Source organism: Ursus americanus, chromosome 14, assembly GCF_024610735.1.
Source record: "Ursus americanus isolate L20-20 chromosome 14, mUrsAme1.1.p, whole genome shotgun sequence".
In the NCBI taxonomy this organism is placed as follows: Eukaryota; Metazoa; Chordata; class Mammalia; order Carnivora; family Ursidae; genus Ursus; species Ursus americanus.
The window spans coordinates 39,009,922-39,033,335 of NC_142140.1; the positions used below are offsets into that span (position 1 = coordinate 39,009,922).

The following is a 23,414-nucleotide window of genomic DNA, read 5'->3' on the forward strand; positions in this document are numbered from 1 at the left end:
TTTATTTATTTCAGAGAGAGGGAGAAAGAAAGAGTGAGAGAGAGAGCACGCGCATGTGTACACACACACACACACACACACACACACACACACACATACAGGCTGCAGGAGGGGCAGAGGGAGAGAATCCTCAAGCAGACTCCTGAGTGTGGAACCTGATGCAGGGCTCAATCCCACATCCCACGAGCCATGAGATCATGACCTGAGCTGAAACCAGGACTGGGCTGCCCAACCCACTGAGCCACCCAGGCGCCCAACCACTAGCTCATTCTAACCCCAGGCTTGTTTTCTGTTGGGAAGGTCTGCAGACCCCTGGGCACCTTCTCAGGGTGCAGTGTGGGTATGCGGTGCAGGGAAGCTCAGGGCACCGGTGGGTGTAGGGAGAGGGCAGACCGGGAATTCTGGGCCATAGCTGAGGGCACCCAAATATAGGCTCACCTGCAGGTCCAGGTCCTGGTGGTGGTTGGGCCTGAGGAGGCCTCCCCTGTTGGGGTGCCTTGGCTGTCCCTTTAGAGCCATTTGCCTGCTCTGCCCGGGGCTGCAACACAGAACCCACAGCTGAGATGCTGTCCTACACTCTGCCACGCGCAGCCCGAAACCGAGGGCGTGTCCGAGCTGCAGCGCAGCACTGGCCCTGGGTAGGATCCGCGTGCTGGGGCCCTACTTACCGGTCCTGCTGGCTGGGGGCCTGTGGCTGTCGTGGGGCCTGGCTGGGCCTTCCCTGCTGGCTGGCCGGCAGCGGGGGCTGGGCCCCGGGCGGCTGGCTGGCCCTGCTGCTGCAGCCGAGCCTGTGCCGGGGCCGCCTGAGGGGGCTGCATCCCGAGACCTGGCTGTTGCTGCTGCTGCTGCTGTGTCTGTGGCTGGCGCGATGCTGTCGCTGAGGGGGTCTGCCTCGATGGCGGTGGCTGTGACTGCTGTGGCCCGGGAGCTGCCTGCCGACCTTGCGGCTGTGGCTGGGGTTCTGGCTTTGGCTGTGGTGTCGTGGGCCCCGCGTGGGCCTGCCGGGAGCCCTTTTTGCTGTCAGAGGCATGATGGTACGCTGACGGAGCTCGGGACGGTTGTGAGTACTCAGCGGAGCTGGGGTACCCAGGCTGACCCTTCTTCTGCATGGCCGGGGCAGGGCTGGGCTGAGGGTGAGGCCGGGCCTCGTGGCGACCCAGGTCCCGAGTGTGTGGTTTGGCAGCACGCCGGCCCGGCTCCTCGCCAGCGTGGCGGCCTGAGTGCCGCCCGTGGTCACTGTGGTGCCGGTGTTCCTTGGCTGAGGTGTGGCGGCTCGGGCCGCCTTCATCATGTGGCCACAGGCCCTCCTCGGGGGGCTCATCGTAGTCGTGGTAGCTGTGCCTGGCAGGGCCTCGCTTCTGGGAGGAGGAGGAGACTGCATGGCCCCCGTGGTGCCTGAACCGGTCAGAGCGGGCATCCCGGGGCTTATCAAACCAGTCTGTCTCCTCCTGGCCCAGGTGATACGCTTCAGAGACCAAAAACAGAACACCATCAACCCCCGGGCTGGCCGCAGGGGGAGGCCCAGCTGAAGCCATGCAAGGAGACCAGAGAGTGGGCGCCACAGCCATAAGCATTCACACTAGGCCCCCAGCCCGCCCCCCCACAACCAGGGCCAGGGCGCAGGTGGAGCTGCCTGCAGCAGGGCCCACTGGCTGAGGCGCCAAGTCGGGCCCCTCTGGGACATCTCAGGGCCCAGGGCCCCATGGGCGGGCAGGCCCCCCAGGGTGCTGAGCAGCTGCAGAAATCACCCCTGGCTGCCATTACCTTCGCTGTCGGAAACTACGCAGTGGGAGTCATCCAGGATGTAGCCCTCCTCACGCTTATATGTGTGGGCCCGAGGCCCGTCCTTGACATGCTCCTGGACGTCAGGCATGGAGTGGCTGGAGCAGAACTGTGGGCAGGTGTCCCCAGGAGGAAGGGTGCCGCCGGCAGGGCGGGGCCGCCCCAAGGGGCTGACAGGGCTCTCCTCTTCGGAGGTCTGGCTCCGCATGGGGGGCCGGGCCCGGCCGTGCGCCATGCTCAGGGACGAGGGCTTGGGGCCCGCTTTTTGAAGTCGCTCCCCGGCTTCTCGTTCCCGCTCATATCCCTTGCCCCGACCACTGAAGTCATGGCCGGACAGCTTCTCCCCACCGTACACTGATGTCACTCGGGACCGGCCGCTTCCTCCGTACATGCGGTCATCCTCGTCCACTGGGTCCCGGCCGGACACCCCATAGTACCTTTGCTGTTCATACACGTTCTTCTTGAGCCCGTACGTGATTTCGTCCTGGAACTTCCTGCCCCGAGAGGCCAGGCTGCTGCTGACAGCCGGGGAGGGGTAGGAGGCCAGATCCGACTCCACGTCCTTGGCCTCTTCGATAGGTGAGAACTTGGAGATCTTTTGTTCCATGCCTTGCTTCCGGTGCTTGCTGCGCTTTGAGGAGATGGCAGCTGGTGCCAGGCTCTTGGAGGGATGCTTGGGCCCCATGGGGCCTGGACCATACTTCTCTGCTCGAGCCCCATGTCTGTAGTCACTGTCACTGTAGTAGTGGCCACTGGTGGGTCGGCCATTGCTCTCCACACTCCGGTGGTGGCCACTCTTCCCACGGGGGTCGTAAGAGTCCTCCTCGGATTCTTCCTCCCCTCTGGTGTAGCAGCAGGGCAGTACAGGCCCCTCCAGGATGCCTGGTTCTCCGGGCTCTTTCCCAGGACGCCCACTGCTGCTCGGCCCCAGGGGCTCCAGTCGCTGGCTCTCAGGGGCAGTGGAGGTGCTGTCCTTGGTCAGCTCACTGATGTCATCAATCATCACATAGTTGCGAGGGACATTCTGCTCCAGGCTGGTGTAGTGGGAGTCAGAGGGGTAGGTGGAGGTGGAGCTCAGGCTCACGCTGCTCCGGTCACTGGCCCGGGGCAGCTCCACAGCTTTGCCTTGCTCATAGCTGCTGCTCACTGCTGGGCCGCTGTAGCTGGTTTCAGATGGGGCTGAAGACATGGCCACGACAGGGCTGGCAATCACCTCATAGTTAGTGGGCACCTTCTGTTCCAAGTCGGCTAGTGACGTCTGGCGTGGCTTCTGGTGGGGGGCACGGCTGTCGGCCGGGACTGGGAAGAGAGTGCTCTGTGTGGTTGGCATGGGTGTTTGGGCTGCATAATGGCCCGTGGGACGGAAAGCCTGTTGGCCTGGCAGGCCAGGCTCAGCTGGGTAACTGGTGCCAGGAGGAAAGGCGGGTGCTGGGTATGTGCTGGGGCCAGGGTAGGTGGGTGCTTGGTGGGCCGGGAATCCATTCTGAGTTGGCCCACCACTGCCTGCAGAGTACTGCGGGGCTGGAGGTGGGAACCGGGGCTGTTGGAAGGCAGTGGGGCCGGAGGGGGTGGCAGGAGCAGCGGCAGTGACAGGGAAGTCTGCGTACTGGCCGGCAGGAGTGGGGCAGCCCTGGAGCCGCAGCTGGTTGAGCTCGCTGTCCGACAAGTAGTCACGATGCTCACCAAGCCCACGGAGGGGCGGGTAGTCACGGCCAACCCGGTCTTTGGCCAGAGACTCTTTCCGCTGCGTGATGCCCAGCTCCAGGTACTTGAGCTTGGCGTCGATCTCCTTCTCCTCCTCGTCCAGCTCTGCTTGCTTCTTGCGCAGCTTGGTGGACTCATGCTCCACCAGCCGCAGGTCGCGGTCCAGCTCCCGGAGCAGGCTGGCCTTGGTGGCAGGGACAGCAGTGGGCCCCGCCAGTCCATGCTGCAGCAGGCTGGCCGCATACAGCTGTGGGGGGGGCTGGCCAGCCAGGGGCAGGTGAGCCTCCTCTGGAGGGGGGCTGGGCAGTGTCCGCTTCACCTTGCGGACCAGGCCGTTGGGTGGCAGCGCCGACACCTGAGACAGAGGGAAGGGCGGGCAGCACTGAGACCCAAGGTGTGGGTGACTTGGTGGGGCAAAAGGTGGAAGAGCCCTGGCTTGGGTTGGGGCAGAGGCTGGCCTCCATACAGTGGGTGCTCTGATTCACTGGGCAGCCCTGAGGCCCGCCCTGTTCCCGCACTGGTGGAGATCACCACTGGCCAGCGATCGTTTCACAGCCCTTTACCCTCCCAGCACTCTGGGCAGCAGCAGGGGAGGGGAGCAGCAGATACCCCTCTGTGCTGGTCTCCAGGACTGGCCTGCCTCTGAGAACCCCTAGTACATGGGGGCTCCGAGAATCCCTGCCTGTGTCCTGTGGGCTGGCCACCCTCTGTCTCCCACTGAGTGTCCTGAGGTGAGGAGGGTACACTCTGGCTCTGAGGTTAGGTCTAGCAGCCAGTGGGGACCAAGGACAGTAGAGGGCCATGGACAGAAATAGAATGGTTCCTGGGTGCCCAGCAGGCTCCCTGGAGGATCATGGGAAAGGGCACATGCTGACTGAATGTCAGTTACTGCAGGCTCTGGGTCTTTTCCTGCCTCCTGCCCTACTCCTCTTCTAAGTGACCTGCAACTCAGCCACCTGTCCACCCAGCGGCCCTGCGCCACCCTCTGCCAAACCCTCTGGACTCTGCTCTCAGCCTGGCCCCCACTTCTTTCCACATCGCTGCGAGCCCACCGCTCTCTGGGACTGCCAGCTCCCCTCCAAGGCCCCTCCGGCCCGATCTCCGGCTGCATGGCTTCCTGGTCCAGGCTCCCTAACTCTGCCCTCCACGCAGCTCTCCTCACCCGCCCTCATGTGCCACGTTGCCCGAAGGTCCACACTGCTGGAAGGTTTACACCAGGGCCTTCGTCTCTAGCTCCTGGTCTTCCCAGGGTGCTCCAGGCCTTTGGGTTTTTATGGACCACCCAAGTCCCCAAAATACACTAGGGTCTGACATTGGGCTTCTTACTTTTTACCTTGCCAAGAAACTACATAAAAACCTCCCACCCACTCTCACCACATGTCATCGTAAAGGAAATGATAGTGTGCCTCAGAACCTTAGAACAATGGGTGGGCCTTTAACAATAACTTTCGTGGGATGCCTGGGTGGCTCACTCGGTTAAGTCATGATCCCAGGGTCCTAGGATCAAGCCCTATGTCAGGCTCCCTGCTCAGTGGGGAGTCTGCTTCTCCCTCTCCCTTTGCCCCTATCCCCGCTCATACTTTCTCTCTCTCAAATAAATAGATAAAAGCTTAAAAAACAAACAAACAAAAAACCCCATCTTGCCCTGTCTCAACTGCCTAAAACCTCCAGAGGCTCCAAGGGCCTGTAAGAAAAGCCCACACTCCTCAGTCTGGCACTCAAAATCCTTGGCATTAGGCCCTTGCAACTCCCATCTCCCCCTGCGCAGCAGCCCACAGCAGGCCACCTCACTCAGTCCCAGGGCACCCTTTGGCAACTAAAGCCACAGGCAAGGGTAAGTTTATGCTGCAGGGTTCCCTGCCTAGGGGAGCAGACAGGAGTGTAAGCAGATTTATTGAAGGCCAGAGAGGGGCAGGGGACAAGATAAGACCAAGAGCACCCTGCAGCCTATTGGGATGGACCTCGAATGCTAGGCCCAGAGGCTTGGGCTTCCTGTTGGGGCCATGGCAGCCAGGCCGGGGCTGGGGAGTAGGGAGCGGCCCAGCTGGGTCCATGTTGCTGATTTTCTAAGGCAACATCCACAGTAGAGGTTTGGAATGGGAGGGGCCCTGTCTGGGGGGAGGTGGTAGGGGCTGGACCAGGCATGGGCCGTGAAGAGGCAGTGCTGAGGGAAGGCTGAGGTTTCCAGTGGCATCTGGGTGGGTGGCTGTGGGGGCCAGCGTGCGAGTGTGCATTTGCCCAGATGTCCTTGCCAGGCTGCCGGCTCCACCGGGTGTGCACTGAGGAAGTTCCAGTCCTCATCCTCAACTCCTTCCTCTGGGCCTCTGGAGCCGGAGGTGACTCCACCGCCCCCCCCCCCCGGGGGTTCCCCTCCCTGTGGCGCCCCCAGGCTAGACAGAGACCCCTGTCCCACCCTGGACCAGCCCGTGTGCCCATACCTGGCTACCCAGTCCCCCCTGGTGCTGGTAGAGGGAGAACCTCTCTTTGGCAGACTCCTCGGCGGTGGGGCTGAGGGGCTTAGGGTCGGACAAGGACCGCTGTAGGGTCTTCATGGGGCGAGGCAGCGTCTGCTGGCGGAGAGCGCTGTCGGCCGTGAAGTGCTTCTGGGGACTCACGTGAGCCTTGTTCAGCCTCTCACTGGAAGCAAAGGAGGTGTCCAGGAGCCGGTGTGGGGACAGGGGTGAGACCGGTGAGTAGAGGACCTGGGGGGACTTGGGAGGCTGGCGGCTCACGAGCTGTGACAGGGACTCCGGGGGTAGCTGGGCCTGGTATCCAATCTCCAGGGGATCCGGCTTCTTTTTCTCGAATCTGCCCAGGGGCCCTGGGGTGACGATCTGGATGCCGGGGAGGTAGGGGCTGATGGCAGTCGGCCCTACAAGCTGCGGCCCGGCCATACCCTGGGCCTGCCCCTCGGGCTCCGTCTGGCAGGCCAGGCTCTCCCCGCGCCCCGTCTTCTCGGGGGCCGAGATGTACCTGACGATCTCCACCTTGGGGTCGGTCGCAGCGGTGATGTGGATGGCCGGAGAGACCCTGGGCAGCTGGTCGGGCTCCGTCTGCACGGAGCAGTCACTGATGGTTTGGATGCCCACGCTGCTCATGGGCCTCGCGGCAGCCGCCGCAGGGGACGATGAGGCAGCAGCATCATGCTTGCTGTCGGAGCCGGAGTCCGAGTGGCGGGAAAGACGGGACCGGCGGCGGCGCACGGGCTGCTCCCACTCAGCACTGTCCTCGTCATCAGTCTGCACGCTGCAGTCCGCACTCCGCCGCACCCGGCGCCGCCGGGTCAGGAGGTAGCGGCCCTCCCCCTCCTCGTCGTCCGTCTGCACGCTGCTGTCTGCGATTCTCCTGACCCCGCAGGGCTCGGGGCCCGACTCTGGCTCGCAGGCATCCCGCAGGCGAGGCATAGAGTGCCGCTTCTTGATGCCACCGCGGCCCGCCTCCCATGGCTCCTCCGTCTGCAGCGACATGTCCGACGCAGAGCTGGGGAGGCCCCGATGCAGCCCGGGCTCCCGAGGCTGCCCAGGCCCCTCTGGTCCTGCCACAGCGATGAAGGCTGTGTGGCTCAGAGGTGGCCAGTACTGGCCATTCTGAGCCAGCTCCGGGGCAGCTGGGGGAGGCCCCCGGCCAGGTGCCTCGCAGGCCGCGGGGAAGGGGGCCTTCTGCCGCTGCTTCTGCTCCTCCAACTGCTGCTGCAGCTGCTGCTGCAGCTGCTGGATCTGCTCCAGCTGCAGACGCTGCTGTGCGAGCTGCTCGCGCTGCAGGGCGAACTGAGCCTGCCGCTCCTCCTGTTGCTGCTGCAGCACATGGTGCTTGATGGTCTGCAGCTCCTGCAGCTCCCGCTGCACCAGCAGCTGCTCCTCCTCGCGGTGCCGCTGCAGCTCCACGCGCTCCCGCTCCAGCTCCTCCTGCAGCCGCAGCTGCCGCAGCTTCTCTAGCTCCACGCGCTCCCGCTCCAGCTGGAGCAGCTGCTCCTGCTGCTTGCGCTGCCGCTCCTCCTGCACAGCGTCCTCCTTCTCCAGGCCTGGCCGGCTGAGGGCCCCGCTGCCGCCCCCGGGAGCAGCGTCTACGGGGGGCTTCTGGCCAGCCAGCGGGGCTGGGGCTGGGGCTGCTAGGGCCTCCTTGGCGGCCGCAGGGGTGGCTGTGGAAAGAGGCTCTTCCCGAGCCCCCCCTGCAGGCAGCTCTGGCCTTGGTGGGCCCCCAACCCCGGCGGCCTTGGCCGCAGCGGGTTTCCCCAGGTAGACAGGACCCTCCGCAGGGGGAACACTGGAAGCAGTGGGGAATCTGCTCGGCGCAGGATATCGGTACAGCCCTGTGGGCCCAAGAGGTATCCGGGGTGCAATCACGGGCATGCGTGTCAGGCTGGTGAGCGGCACGGCTGTGACTCCGCCAGACACGTAAGGCCTGTACATGCCGCGGCGCACCATGGGCCGCAGTACTGAAGCGGGCTGGGTGGTTATGGGCAGTGTTGCAGCAATCGGAGTGTTGATGGTTGAGTAGATCATGCCGTCGGCTGCACGCACGGTGGCTGTGGAAGGCAGCAGCTGTCTGACTGCCGTTCCCTGGCCTACCGTGGGCCGGTACTGGGCCAGGTTCCCAGGACTTGGGTGGCCCTCTGGGAAGGTGGGGTTCCCAAGGAGGCCGGGTCTGAGGGGAGCCAGACCCTGTGGGGTGCTGAGCCCAGGCCCGGGCTGAGGCTGATACTGCATGAGGTCGGGGCCACCGCCGCCGCCGCCATGCCGCCCTCCATACTGGTCCATGGAGTTGAGGGCAGCACACATGCGGCTGATCTCACGGGCGGTGGTGGCACTGTACTGGGCCAGGCTGGCCTCCTGGAAGCCAGCGGCATCTCCCCGCGGGCCGTACCTGTGGTCGGAGTAGACGTTTGACACTGAACTGTAGCGCCGCATGGGAAGCGGGTGAGTCAAAACGTCTGTGGGATGACGCAGGTCTGTGTAGGAGCCATACTGCAAGCCCTGCCCCAGGTAGCGTCCATCCACGAAGCCCAGGCTGTAGGAGTGCTTCAGCGAGCTGAGATCCACAGCGGAGTCTCGGCCGGGGCCCTGGAAGAGCTGCCCAGTCCTGTGTGCATGGTAGTTGAGGCCAGCCTCAGCCAAATTGGTGTCAGACATGGAGGAGTACAGCCTGCCATGGAGGCCCTGTGGGTAGGGCCTCTGCTCCTCATGGGGCCCAGGCCCTGCCACCCCTTGTGCCCGGTAGGCGGGGGGCTCGGGAGGCTCAGAGTCCCGGGGACTGTAGAAGGGGCCCCCGCCCTGGCCGGGTGGGGCGATGTCTGCCACATTCTTCTCAGGTGCGCTGGGGGTGGGGTGGAAGGTGCCCGTGCAGCTACTGCCGAAGGGCAACTTGTACACCATGTCGCAGCACGCCATCTGGCTCTCAGGCCTCATCCCGGTGAGGTCCAGGGCACCTGAGGGCTCCTCCGGGAGCAGTGTGGTCACAGTGCCCGTGGCACCCTCTCCCATCTGTACCACCACTGTGTGCGGCTTCCTGGCACCGGGCATAGCGTGTGACCGCAGCTCTGCGGGGGCAGCCCGGTGGGGTTCAGCACCAGGCTCTGGCACTGGACCTGATTTGAGGCCAACACTCTGGGCAGTGCCCATCTGAGTGATTAAAACGTCCCTTCTGGCCAGAGGTGCTACCTGGTTGGGCAGGTTATACCTGGCAAACTTGGCCTCTCTAGGTCTTCCACGGGGCCCACCTCGGTACGGGGCTGTCTGGACAGCCTGCTCTACCTGCTTGACCTGGGCCAGGCACACGGGGCTCCCCGCGCCCTGGCCAAAGTCAAGCCGGCTCTGGAAGGGGTCTCCGTAGACAACAGGCTGCTTTTGCTGAGCCATGAGCACAGATGAGGCCATGGTGATGCTCACGGTGGTGGAGGTGCTGAGGAAGGCATGGGTCTGCTCCTGGGCGTTGAGGTTGATGACCAAAGGCTGCACAGCAGTTGACTGCCGTCCTGGGATTGGATCCAGCGCAAGGCCATACTTCCTTGCTTCCACGGCAAGAGAAGTTAGGTCCATGCCCTGGTCAGTAAGGATGATGGGCGTGGGCTTGACAGCTGTGCGAAGGTCTACCACAGCACTGCCCGGAGGTCTGGGGCCTGGCTCCACCCTAGACGTTCCAGGGACAGAGGAGATCCGGCACAGGGAGATGTTCTCAGCAGGGAGGGCGCCCCAGCCATATACTGCCAAGGGCCCGTCCGCACCAGCACTGGGTGCCCGTGGGAAGCCAGGTGGCCCAGGTGGCTCTGGGGGCAGCTGGGACGCACTTGGAGGTGTTGTCTGGCTGTAGCTGTGGGTGGTGGGCTGGGTGTCAGTGGGCGAACACACTGGGGAGGTGGAGGCACTGGCATGTACCATCCTGGTCTGGCTGGAGGCCTCTGATGCCAGAGTGATGACCATAAAGGCCTCCTGAGAGGACTGCTGCCATACCAGGCGAGGGGTGCTGGGTCGGTGAGGCGTTTGTGTGCCCTGAGCCACCATGGGTGCTGGGGTCGGGGCACCAGGGCTCCGAGGCATGTCCAAGGCAGGGGTCGGGCTTGGCGTCTGTGTAGAGAACTCGGCTGTGGCCCTCAGGCCCAGCTTGCCAGGGGAGAATGTGGGACTCTCTGAAGGAGAAGATGGAGACAGAGGTGGGCTGGAGCCCGCGAAGTAGGAATACCCCCGGGAGGCCTTGTGGGGGCCGCTCTCACCATCACTCACACTCAGGGGCTTGTCTCTAGCAGCCCGTCCACTGGCAGTGGGGCCGCTGGGGGCCTGGGGTAGCTCCTCAGTTTGGGACCCATAGTTTGCGGTGGCCGGGCTCTGTCCGTAGCTGTGGCCTACCGAAGATGGCGAAGGGCTGCGCTCAGAGCCTCCTGGGGAGGTCGGCGTCATATAACCTCGTGACAGGCCGGCTGGACAAGGAGCCACGGCTGGGGTGGCTGGGGTGCCAGGGCCCTGGGAGAAGGATACGCCTACCTCCTTGGAGGCAGAGCTGGGGGAGGCGGCGGAGCTGTGAAGCTTGAGGGGGTCCTGAGGCTCCTTTGCAAAATGCTGAGTAACACGGACATCAGGAATGACTCGGCCACCACTACTGTCTGAGGGGGTGGAGGTGGAGAAGGACACAGGGGCAGCGAGCTGGGTGGGACTGGTACCAGGGGTGAGTGGGCCACCATTTTGCTTCATCGGGTCCATGTACGCACTGTCGGCATCCAGAAACTGCTTCTCCTTCTTCTTGTCCTCTGCAAAGGCCAGGTCTCGGGAGGAGGCCTGCCGCATGCGGGCAATGCTCTGTGACGTCTGAAGGATCTCCTCGTACACGGCTGCCCCCAGGCTGGCCGGCGTGTCCTCGGCGGCGGGCTGTGCGGCCCGGCCATAGTCTTGGTCGGGGGTGTCCTGGTACTCAAAGGTGCCCTGGCTCCGGGGGCCAGTGGGCTGAGAGGGGCCGACTGCCCCCTGCCCCTGTTGCCGCTGGAGCAGCTCGGCCTTGCGCATCATCTCCTCGTAGGCCTCCTCCGCGCTCTTGAGGGGCCGGCCCGAGCTGGGAGCAGCAGAGCTGCCCGAGGGCGTCTCCGTGGGCGAGTAGAGGGACATGAAGGTGGGCAGATTGTACTCACTGCCCGACTTGTACAGCCGGGTGGGGCCGCCGTCCAGGGCCTCGGCCTCCGAGTCGAGGGAAGGGGAGGGCGAGTACTCGGAGCAGGAGGAGCGATGGAGCTCCTCCATCTCGGCCGCCTGTCTCAGCTCCTCCGTCGGGGAGGCGTCCTCGATGGGTGACAGGTTGCTCGGGGGAGTCTTGGAGCGCTCGCGCCGCCGCTGCGCCCGCAGCTCTTCCTTGTCTCGCCGAGTCTTGCGGGCCGTGCTGCGGATGCGCTGCTGCTCCACCTCCCGCATCTTCTCCTGCTCCCGCAGCAGCTCCTCCTCCTCCCGCAGCTCCTCCTCCTCCGAGGAGTCCTCGATGGTGGGCAGCAGGGGCCCGTGCGAGCGGTGCCGGGCCTTGCGCTGCTGCTTTGCTTCTTCCAGCCGCTGCCGGCGGCTGGGGCTGCTGTCGCTGTCCTCCTCCAGGGAGGACAGGGAGGTGGGAGAGGTGCCGGAAGTGTAGCTGGGCGTGGAGGCCGGCAGCGTGGAGGAGTGCTCCCCGCGGGAGCGGTCCTCAGGCGAGCCTGTCAGGCTCTCCATCTCCAGCTCGGGCTCCCGCTCCAGGCTGGGGTCGGGGCCTTGGCCCATGTCCAGCTCGTGGCCATAGCTGCCCGTGCTATTGAGCTCAATGGTCTTGAAGCGGCGGAGCCCCCCCTGCAGGGCCCCAGTGCCGTCGCTGGCATCGGCGGGGCCCCCCTCAGACAGCGGCTCCTCGTAGCCCGTGGTGGCGTTGTGCGGCAGACGTCTCTTGGGCGGAGCTGCTGGGTCTTGGCTGGGCTCGGGCCGGGGCCTGGGGCCGCCCTTCTGGGCCCCATGTTTGGCCAGGCCAGGCCCCACGGGGACGGCGTCTTCCTCCTCCAGGTTGTCTTCCTCGGCACTCATCTCCAGGATCTGCCGTCGCATGAACTCCTCATCGGTCAGTTCGGCTGCCCGGGCTGGGGGCTGCGGTGGAAGAGGGGACAAGCCACCCTCACTGCTGTCCTCCACGTAGTCGTGTCTCAGCTGGCTGCCAAAGTCGTCTGAGGACTCAGCTGTGTCCTGCTGCTCCCTCGGGCGCCCCCACTCCAGAGAGTCTTCCCCTTCCTCCAGGATATCCTCCAGCTCCTCGTCGGAGTCATAGGCCTCGGGCATGATGGACAAGGAGTGGGGCCTCCGCTTCTGTTCGACAGCACTGCTCCTGGGTGGCTTGCTCTGCTCGCCCCTGGGGGCTGGGCCCTGGGCCTCCAGTGAAGGCCGCATGCTGCTCCCCACCTTGTGGAGCTCGGAGGGGCTGGGCGGGCGAGGCCCTGTCACCCCCGCGCTGTCCAGCTGCTCTACCTCCTGCTGTACGACGCCTGTGATCTCACTCTGGGAGCTGGAGACGCCATCGGAGGAGTAGCCCGTGTCACTGAGGCTCTGTGGACTCCGAGACAGGTCCTGAGAGTACGGCTTGCCCGCCAGCTCCTGCGGCAGGGGAGAAGCAGACACTTGACTGCTTGTGGCAGAAAGCTCACTGGGGAAGCCCAGCCCTCTCTGTCCAACCCAGGGCCCGTAGGAAGGGGACCTCCGCCTCCCAGGAATCATGGCCCACCCTCCTCCATGTCTCTGGCCTTAGAAACCCCAAGGAGCCGTAGGTTCCCCAAGAGAAACTTTATTAGATCTAATGGTAGCAAAACCCACCAAAGCATCCAACCACGTGCCAGACACAGGACGAGCCTAGAACTCACAGGCTCCAGGCCCCCCAGGGCCTCATCCAGGCATCCCTTATCTCCTCCGCGGCCCCAAGGGGCCTGCCCCAGGCCTATGTCCCAGAGAACCAAGCCCTTCCCTAGACCATCACACCTTAGAGCTAGGGTCCCTGGGAAGTGAGTGGGACTGACCTCCGACTCCCCACCCTTGGGGGCTTCTGGAACGGCCTTGACGACAGGGGTGGCAGGTTCAGTCCTCCGGGCCCCTGTCTTTCCTTTGGGAGTCCCAGGAGGTAGGGTTGCCTCTGGAGGTGGTTTTGGCCCAGACTCGGCTTTAGCTGGGATTCCTGGCTTCTTTTCCTGGGCACCGCTCGGGGTCTTGCTGGGTTCAGAAGCCCTGAGGGGCTTGGACTGGGGGCTGGCCTTGGTGGGCAGGGGACTGGCCTTGGTGGGCAGGGGACTGGCCTTGGCGGGCGGGGGGCCTGATGGCTGGCCCGGCCCCTGTGGCCCTTTCTGCTTCGGAGGGGCTGCTCCTGTCGCCCGGAGAGGGGCCCCTGCGGGGGGCTGTTGAGAGGTGGGCAGTGGCAGGGGGGTTGGCTCCCCCAGGCTGCCCTCTAGCAGCCGCTTAGTTTGGCAGTTCAGACAGAGCCACTCGGTTTTCTGTAAGGAAATGGAAGAGGAGGGGGTTGATGAAAATCACAAAGACACTGGAGTACTCAAAGAATATTTCCATGACTATTTCTGTAACTGTAAGCAGGAAAACGTCTTCCAAAGCATGACACTGAAGGCACGAGGAGAAAAAGACGGATAGATTTGTTGCCCCCAAATGACACACCTCCCCATCCTTCAGAATTCAAATGATAAACCAAGAAGAAGGGTCCCTTCCTCACCCCATAGCGAGCTTTTTCACCTAGCCAGAAAAGGAGACCCGCCGGGGAGGGGAGGCTACAGTTAGCATGCAAGTCTGGGGCAGAGGGGGGGCTGGTGTAGAGTCCAGCAGTCCAGAGCCCCTGCAAGCCAGGCGTGGCCTCACACACCAGCCTTCCCCACACACCCTTCCCAAGTAAGGGCTGTGCTGGGAGGCTGCAGACTCCTGGGGCCAGGGGAGGCTGTCTGGGAGAAGCCCTGCTGGGAGGATGGGGCGGCCCACATCCCCCAGCCCAAGTCTCCCTGTCCAAGGTCAGCAAAGGCCCTCAAGCAGAAGCCTCCTCCTGCCCCCAGGGCTCTGGGATATTCCTCTAGTGGGGACCGTGCGTGTCCGCACTGAGGTCAGGGGCCCTGCTTCCTCCAGAGCTGGGTGGGGACCAGACCCTTGGCCATCAGTCCACCACTCTCAGGGTCACCTCCTCTGTCAGGCGCAGTGCTGGGGGCTGGAGACACAGCCAGGATGAAGACAGACACCGGGGCTGCTGGCAGGAAGCGTTCCTGGAGTCCACAGCCCCAGACTGCTCATCCAAGTGTGACATGGGTAGCAGTGGTGAAGGTCCGAGAACACCAGAAACCAAGCCTGATTCCCCGAGCTCCAGCTGTCTGCGCAGGGGTGAGGTCTGAGCATCCCAGGCCCCGAGGGGGTAATTTCTGCAGTAGTTCAGAGGCTGATGGGGGCACATCTCCCAGGAATTTCCTCCAGAGTCAGGACTCCTGGAGGCCCTACCATGGCCCACAGGGGGTGAGGTGGGAAACCACACACCCGTGCCTGCTCTCACCCCAGACGAGGGGGCAGAGACGACACTCTGACCTTCTTGCTGCTGCTCGTCCCAGGTGCCCAGACACTTAGGCTTCCACCAGCAGCTTGGCCACTAGGCTGGGCCATTAGGAGAACCACAGGATCGCAGAGCCAGGAGACGGGGCGGGGAGGTGGCCCTTGGCCCTCACCAGCCCAAAGTGCCTCGGCACCCTTACCTCGCACACTGCCCTGAGCCCATGTCAGACCCTAGCCCGCCTGGCAGGTCCTTGGAAGCATGGTACCCCCAGAGCGCCTGCCTACAGCCTGGCATCCTCAGGCCACCATTGCAGAAGCCACGCCAATGATTCTTCCCTGGTTTCCTGCCCATGGGGCTACATATCACATCTCTGGCCTGGGCCCCAGCAGATGCCAGGCCAAGCAAGTGACAGACCCCTGGTGTGTGTTGAGGGATAGGCCCACTCCTTGGGCTTGTTACTCTGGGCCTTGAGGTCGCTCCCTGAGATTGGAGCTCTGACTCTGCCCTGAGGCCCTACCCCATGCACAGGGCCTGAGCACAGGGGCCCAGCTATGGAGGGTGACCCTTTACAAGTCCTATGTGTACTCACCCTGTTCCCTGCAGGGCCTGGCCTTAGCACCACTACTGACCCCCTGTGGACCTTATCTGATCCTCTATGTATCCCTGACACAAACCCCTGAGAAGCAATGGGTGCTGGCTACTTGCTGGGTCTTAGGCTCACTTGGCTTGGTCTCCCCTAGAGGCGCCTGGGAAGAACGCTAGACAGGCTGAGCCCAGGCCCTGAGAGAGAGGGGGCACGGAAGAGCACAGAGCCTGGGTCTGAAATCCTGCCCACGTGCCTCTGACGTCAGCTGGGGACACAGTGGAAATCCCCCCAGGTCAGAGGACCGTGAGATGACAAAGAGACCCTGGTGAGGTGAGAGGGGTGAAGGCAGAGGCCAAGGGAATTCTGGAAATGAGAAAAGCCCCAGGCTCAGCAAGATGGGGTTAGGATCTAGGCCCAGATCGGGGGGGTGGGGTGCGGGCTGGCCCTATGGCAACATTGTCCTGATTCCACTTTCGGTCCTGGCACACAGCCATTCCAGGACAGGCCTTTCGAGGTTAGGACATCTGCCCTGGCTCACCCCAGTGGCTTTGCAAACCTCTGACCCCTACTGGCCTGCAGACCACACCCCAGAAGCAACAGTCCCCTGTGAAGCAAGGGCACCTTGGAAGGATGGTCTGACCTCATGCCAGGGGCTCAGGGCCAGCACATGCAGCAGCCTGCTTCCCTAAGCCCAGAGGCCCAGCCCTCAGAGCATGTCACTTGTGGTCACACGCTCCCCAGGGTTTTGTTCCTTCCCACGCTATTCACGGAGGCCGCCAGGCTGCAGAAGGGGCTGCCCAGTTGGCCCTGTTGCTCCTGGCTCTGCTATAGCAGTTAGCCAGGAAGGGAGGGAAGGCAGGCAGGGGGAGGCATGTGAGGTAAGGGCTAAAAATAAACACCTGACCTGGCTGCTGGAGGCCCTTCCCCAGCTCTCTGGAGGTTGGGGGGAGCAGAGTACAGAGCGCTAGGGCCTGGAGGGGTGGAGCCTGAGGAGCCCTGGCCCCAGACCTAAGTCTTCTGGGGAATGGGAATGGGAATGGGGTGGGAGGCAGGCCAGGGGGAGGCTCTATGCCTGGGGGTTGGAATAGAGGTCCCGCTTTCTTTATTCACTCAGCTCTCATCTCTGCCCCCTACAGCATGCCCACCCCGCTCCACCCCTGCTTATTCATTCCGTTATTCCACTCATTCATTTGTTCATTCACTGTCCCCTTTAGTGTTTATTTCCTTACTCATTCATTTACGCCCCCTTAGTATTAATTCTCTCACTTATTCATTCACTTGCACACCCTCTCTTATACTCTTCCATTCTAGCCCCAGCCAGCCCCAGGCTTCAGGGAGCTGCTACCTGCCTCCCCTTTTCCTGTCCCCCTTGGCAAGTGGGAAGGGGATGATCTGAGACCTGGGAATGGACAGTGGGAGGCTTGATGGCCACTTCTGCTTTGTCTTCCTCTGTCCGGTTCCTTTCTGGGGGCAGGAAGGTAGCAATGCCCCAGGGCAATCACCACCTCATGGTGGGAGGTGGGGTCGAGGTGAGGAAGGGGGAGCGAGTTGTCCGAGAGCTGGTAGAGTACCCCACAGGTGGACGAGCCCTGCTGCCTTCCAGAACCACTGGCTACTGTGCCTCAAGGGCCAAGGTTGCCCAGTGAGGCTGCAATGGACGTTGGGTACCCTCCTTGCACTGCCTGCCATGGTCTGAATGACCCTGCAGAACACAATTTCTGTGTATGTGGAGCTAGCCTGTGTCAGTCTGATGACAGCGACACCAGCCTGACCAACACCCCATCGCTGGCTGCTGGGCCCCACGTAGCCCCATGCCCAGCCTCACTGCTGGACCACGGGCAGCAGACGAGAAATCCAGTGAAGGGATGCCCAGACGTGACAAGCCCAAGACTCGGCCACCGGACTACGAGCATGACCATCCCTGGTGCTACTGTTCTCATGCTGCGACCCTGCCCCTCCCTGCCCCTGGACATGCTTAAGCTTCTCCTTTCTGGGCCTCTTCCCCAAGAAGAGGAATCCTCCCTGATATCTCCAACGTGCGCCTTTCTGGTGGGGCCATGCTCTCCTCATGCTCTGGTACCAAATGTGTCCATTACCCCCGGGGCATCCCTCATGAGACCAGGGTCTTGCTCTGGCCACGGGGTTGAGTCACACCCAGCTAGTTGGGGGCCGGTGGGGGGCGGGGGTCTTTCTTCCCTGCACGGAGACTCTCTGTTAGGACACTCTGGTTCCAATCTCCTGGCTGTGTGTTGAACCTCGCCTAAGTAGCTGAAGTGCAGCCTCTCAGCTGGTTCTCCCAGAAACTTCCATTCCACGTGGAGGAGACAGGGCTCCCTGAGATCACAATCCCCGGAGGCAGCTGCTGGCCTCTCACCTGGGACCCCCGCTGCACCCCCTGCCTCAGATAAGCCCAGGCCAGCCCCGCGTAGCACAGGCACCAGGCCCTTGGCCAAGGGAGCCCTGACTTCTCAAGGGTATGGCTGGTATTTGGGCAATTATAATAAGATCAGAAACTGGCAGTGTTACTATAACATTTCCAATTCCACTAATTTCTTCACAAACTCTATTTTTAACTAAAAGCCAATTAAAAATTAAGCCAGAGGGTACTATTATCCTTCAGAAAGATAAATAGGTAAAAAATTTGGAATCAACAACTCTTAATTATGAAATGACTCACTAAATAACACTATGGTTATTTTTTTTCCCCCCGAGGAAATTTCCGAGGGAAAAGGGATCCAGTTCTACTGTTTCCTTCATTGTGTTCTCTGGACTCCCTGTCTAGAAAGAAGGTAAAAGGGCTTACAGCTCCGAGATGTTGAGGAAAATTCCCAACCCGACAGCCCAGACAGCTGGCTCTGGTCTCGGTTGGAGCCACAGCAGGTCAACCAGGCCAGCGGGGAGCTGGCAGTGGGGCTACCCCGGCCCACCCCTCCCTCAAGCCCCCAGCCTACATGCAGACAGGGGTCCCTCTGCCTCACACTAGGCACAGAGACAGCACAGTCATCCCGAGCCTGGTGGGCTGGCCTCGGTTAGCTGGGTGTGAGAGAGACAGCCAGGGCAGACCTACCCCTACCCGCTGGCCCTGCCACCTCACTCCCAAGGCACAATGTGTCGAGGATACCTGCGGAGAAATCAGGAACCTCTAACCAAAAACACACAAAGTGGGTCACAGGGAAGCACACAATTGCTTGAATGTCAAGTGGCCATTTGCCGAGGTGAGATCAAAGATGGCCCATGGTCTGGTTACAGTGAAGAAAAGCACCAGTGCTGGTGGGAACCACAGGAGGGAGGCATCGTGGCTGCCCACCCACACCTTCCCCAGGACCCCTCTGGAAATAGCAGCATTAACAAGCGGAGCCATGGGGTGCCTGGGTGGCTCAGTTGGTTAAGCATCCGACTCTTGGTCTCAGCTCAGGTCTTGATCTCAGGGTTGTGAGTTCCAGCCCCAAGTTGGGCTCCATGCTGGGCATGAAGCCTACAAAACAAAACAAGAAAGAAAAGAAAAGAAAAGAAAAGAAAAGAAAAGAAAAGAAAAGAAAAGAAAAGAAAACCAAGCAGAGCCATGAGGAGAAAGGAGTCGGAGAAGCTGGGCCACCCTCTGACTGCTGTTACGAGCAAGAGTCAAAGAAGCAGAGGCCTCGGGGCGGGGGGCGGGGGGGCGCGAAGCTAGGACCAGGACACCCAGCAGTTCTGCTGTCAGGCCCACGGAACCCATCAGATCCTCTGGTGGCAAGGGTGGTTCCGGCCAAGGAGGCGGCCGTGACGCAAGACATGGTGACAGCAGGACATGTGGGACTGTTTTCCTAAACATCTCGGAGCCGTAAACCCTTGTACCTTCTTTCTAGACAGGGAGTCCAGAGCATACAATGAAGGAAGCAGTAGAACTGGATCCTGTTTCCCTCGGAAATTTCCTCTGAAAAACGAACGAGGGGCAGGGGGCGATGTCGGCTGTGAAGCCGGAGCTCTGGAGCCCAGGAAGGTGACCACCAAGCAGCTAATGCGAGGCTTGGGTCAGAATCCAGGTGTTCCTCCAGAGTCAGCATGTGGCTGAGACGTGTTTGGGCCCAATCAGCACTTCCTCTGGCCTGGCCCGGGGGCTGCTGAAAGGAGCTGTCAGGAACGCTTACACTCCTGGGCAGAGACAGTTTTCCCCTCTCCTCTGTGCACGTTCTGCCGAATGAGGACATGTGGGCCAGGAGGTCTCTCCGGGACAAGGGGCCCCCGGGCCGGGCCAGCGCAGCCGTCCAACAGGGCTCACAGTCCCTTAGCGTCAGGGCGCCCCACGCCAGTGGCAGTGAGTGTGTGCCTGGCAGTCTCTGGACTGGAGCTCCTCTGGCTCTGTGGTGGCCCCTTGGTGCCCCTCCCCACCCCAGCCAGTCAGGCCAGCTGTCCTCCAGTGAGCCACTGGGTCTAGGGCTCAAGAGGTGGCAGTATGGGGCCCAGAGGACCCCGGGGTCCTCATCTGAGGAGGTCACTTTGCTTCATTAGAGCTGCCTCTTTCTGCGTGTTGGAACACATGGCCTATGACAGCCAAAGCAGTCTTCCTTACCACCCACCATGGGCTGCTCCAATGGAGGCCCGACCCAAGGCAAGTCAGAACAAGGTGCCAGAGGCTCCCCTGCCCCACCGCTGACCATGCATGGCTAAGCCTAGGAGCCCCAAGGGCTCAGGTGGCTGCCCATGTGCAGACGGAAGGGCTGTGGCTTGACCGTCTCCTGATGCGACACAGCTGGGGATACATCCGCCTGTCAAGATGAGCCGATGGCTCATCTTGCCCCTAAGGGCACTCTGTGGAATGGGACACATCAGCTATGCCCAAGGCAGGCAAGGTAGGGTTAACATGGACGGCCCTGCGCGGCCGAGCGAGTAAGGGGAGGAGCAGAAAGAGCCTCCAGGTCCAAGCACACCCAGCTCTGCCCAGAACCTCTGCACTTCCTGAGACTGCCAGGCTGGGCTCGAAGCTTTGCGAGAACACCGGGCCTCCTGTTCTTTTCCATCTGGCTCTGCACAGTGCCCAGAACCCTTCCTGGGACCTAGGACTGCAGACAGACAGGCCCCAACCCCAGAACTCCCTCCAACTTCCCTATGGGTAAGAAGAACATCTCTGAGCATCCCCACAAGCGGCCCCAGGGAGAACGAGGCCCAGCCAAAGGAAAATATGTGGCCCAAAGACTATGGCTTTGACAAGTAAGCATCAACGTCCGTGACCTCAGGAAAGGGGATGGAGAGAGGACCCTCCCTGGCTGGGCTGGAGCCTGGGCGATGGGGCACAGCCCTCTGCCTAACAACCCTCCAACCCCCTGTGTGGGTCACAGACCGAGGGCAGGATGGGACCTCAGGTTCTTCCCACCTGAGCAGGGGAGATTAGCGCCTTTCATCAGACCAGGCCCATGAGATCTGGGAACGGGGCGGCCAGTTCAGGGCCTCCCAAGCCCGGTGACCTCTGGGACTGGCCCCAGGACACCGGTCAGCCAGTCGGAGGCAGCGGGCACCATTCCCCCATCCACTGTGCCGGCCAGTTTTCTGAGCAGAACCACAAGCCTGGGGCAGGGACAGAAAAGGGAGCACAGCCCCCTTGTCGCTGTGTCAGGGCAGCTCTGCAACGGCTAACAACCCGGCTCTCTGCAGCCCTTCCTGGCTCCCCAGCCTCCTGTGCCCCCCATTACTCCCAGTCTTGGCCCCCCACCAAGGCCCACGGAAACCCGCTTGGTCCAGCTCTCTTACCTCTACCAGGTGGGGCGTCGGGTTGAAGCCACACAGGTTGCACACCTGGAGCCTGCAAGTGGTACAGGTGTTGTAGTTGGCGGGGCCCTTGCTGCCCACATTGAGCTCGGCTTGGCACAGTGGGCAGGTGGCCCTTTCCTTCGGCATGGTCTTTGGCTTGGCAGTAGCCTTGGTCGCGGCCTGGTGTTCTGCTCTGCCATGCTTCGGACTCGTTGTTCCCCCAGTTCTTGCCAGGGCTCCAGGCCCCGATCCAGGACCTGTTCTAGCTCCAGGCTCGGTTTTGGCTCCAGGTGCTGGCCCAGGCCCAGGCCCTGAGCTTGGGGGTCTCGGGCCAGCCTCCTTGCTGGCATCACTGAAGACGATCTTGGGTGTCCCTTTGCTGGGGGCAGCCTGGCCCTGGGGCTCAGCCTCAGGCTGCACAGACATGAGGGTACTTGCCTGGGTCAGCAGGGACGCACCAAGGCCAAAGAGCTTCCCAGTGAGGCCCTCCTGGGTCTGCTCGGCAGCACCAGGCCCAGAGGGCACTGTGGTGGCACTTTTGGCCAGGGCCTCTCCTGCAGGTGGCCTGGGCTCCGCTGTGGAAGGCTTGACAGGCGGAGGGGGCTGAGGAGACGCCCTCCCCACCTCCGGGGGGGCAGCTGCTTGGGCAGGCCCCGGCACTGAGGTGGCCCTGGCTGTCTCAGCCTGGCGGGGGCCAGGCTGGGGTCCCCCTGGGCCCTGCGATCTCTCCTGCTCTGGCTTCCCCAGGGGCTGTTTGGCTGGGGACTGGGCAGGAGACAGGGCTGGGGAGTGCAGCTGCTGCTGGCTCTTGGAGCGAGGCGCGGTGGTCATGTCCATCCCCAGAGCCCTCTGCATCTGGCAGTTCAGACAGAGCCACTCCTTCACCTGAGGAGGAAGCATCACGGTCATCAGGGTGGTCAGGACTGGTGGTGCCCGTAGCTCAGGTCCCCACGGGCCCCACAGCAGCCAGGGCCAGCTCCAAGCATAGGCAGGAGCAGCAAGGCCCGCGCAGGGGTTTCTGGGCTGCCAGGGGACAAAGCTGAAGGGACCGATGGCATGGCCCTGACCTCTGGGAGCTGCCAGGTGCCTGGAGCAGAACAGGGGCAGTCACACACTCCCCACCCCCCAACCACAATCCACTGCCCGCTGGACCCTCCTGCACAAGTGTCCTCCCACGGCCCGCCCGCTGTAACTCTGATCCGTGTCCATCATCCCATCCCCACGCCCCTCCCCCCACCAGTGACCCCCAAAGCCTCCAACTGGTCACTCTCCTTCCCCTGCTGCCCCATTTGGGCCATTTCCACACAGCAGCCAGCCTGATCTTTTAAAACATAAACCAGGACAAAAAGGATGGCCTTAGTACAGTGCCTGGTATGCAACAGATGTTCAGTTAAAAACTTGCAGAATGAATAAACAGATGAAGAGCAACAGGAGGGAGAGGGAGGCATAGACAATAACAAGAAACCATGACCCTGTCCTGGAGGAGCTTGGAGCCTAGCTGAGGACACAAGATGGATGTGAACAATCTGGAAAGCAACGTAATGCCATATCAGTGATGATGTAAGCAGAATGAAAAAGTCTTTTTTTTTCCCTTAAGCAAGTCACATTTTTAAAGAAAACAGGATAATCTGTGCCTCTAGAACAAACAAGCATGTGTGCCTATTCCTGTGATGGACACGGAGTTTCCTCTCTGCATCAACGCCTCCCCCAGGAAAGTGAGTGCGAGACTCGGGTTGGGCCAATCACTGGTTTCAGCAAGGGCTGCAGGGCTGGGCATGTGGCCTTGCAAACAGGGCTGAGCAGAGCCCTTCCATGTTACTTGATAAATGAACAGCAGGAGAGAGAGGGTCTTTTTGCTTTTGGGATTACTCTTGGAAGAATGTAGCCTCGGAGTGGTCGACAGCCTTCTTTCCCAGCATCCAGAGGGATGCTAAGGATGATGTCAATAGACTCAGAAGTGGAGCCAAGGTAAGGAGAAAGGCGCAGATCTGATGACTTTGTTCAGTTCCCTGGATTCAGCTATGCCTTAAGTCTACCCCTGGACTCCCAGTTACATGCACCAATGATTCTTTTTCCTCCAAAAAATCTACATACAGATCACAGCGTATCACTTACAGGCTCAAATCCCTTAGTGGAGTCCATCATGCATGCCCTGGGAACTCACAGCGGCCCCCGCCCTAGCCCATCCCTCTCTCTGGCCTCCTTCCCTGCCATCTCCCCTCAGCGGTCTCACCCCAGATACGTTGGGCCTCCTGTTCTGCCCAGTAGTTTTCTGAGCTCACAGTTTTCTCTGCCTCTGGGCTGGCCTGCTGTACAGGCCTCAGATCTCCCCATCAGGGCGCTCTCCGGCCACACCATCTAACATCCCACCCAGGCACGCTGTCGCTAACCACCCAGTTTATTTTCATCACAGTGCTCATTCTTTCCCGAAGTATCTACCAATATGTTTCTCTGGGTAGTTTTCTGCCTCCCCCCCTCAGCTCATGAGCTCTCGTTGAGGTGTTCTCAGGACTGTCATGCTGTGTGGCACAGAGCAGGGCTCATTCCAGAGAGGCTTGTTGTGGGATTAATCCCAACAACCTATTCACAGGGGGCACAGTTCCCACAAGGCCGA

The 23,414-nt window shown here is 61.9% G+C and overlaps 1 protein-coding gene across 1 annotated transcript in view; it reads right to left on the bottom strand.

The window, feature by feature from the left end:
- The window catches only part of BSN (bassoon presynaptic cytomatrix protein), a 54,905-nt gene that overhangs the window by 7,395 nt on the left and 24,096 nt on the right, over positions 1-23,414 (bottom strand). The window contains exons 4-9 of the mRNA XM_087866694.1: positions 20,801-21,685; positions 12,980-13,447; positions 5,925-12,563; positions 1,765-3,841; positions 669-1,465; positions 439-538 (exon numbers count right to left, since the gene is read on the bottom strand). Of these exons, the coding sequence (XP_087722820.1) occupies positions 439-538; positions 669-1,465; positions 1,765-3,841; positions 5,925-12,563; positions 12,980-13,447; positions 20,801-21,685 (10,966 nt within the window). The remainder of the gene's footprint in view (positions 1-438; positions 539-668; positions 1,466-1,764; positions 3,842-5,924; positions 12,564-12,979; positions 13,448-20,800; positions 21,686-23,414) is intronic.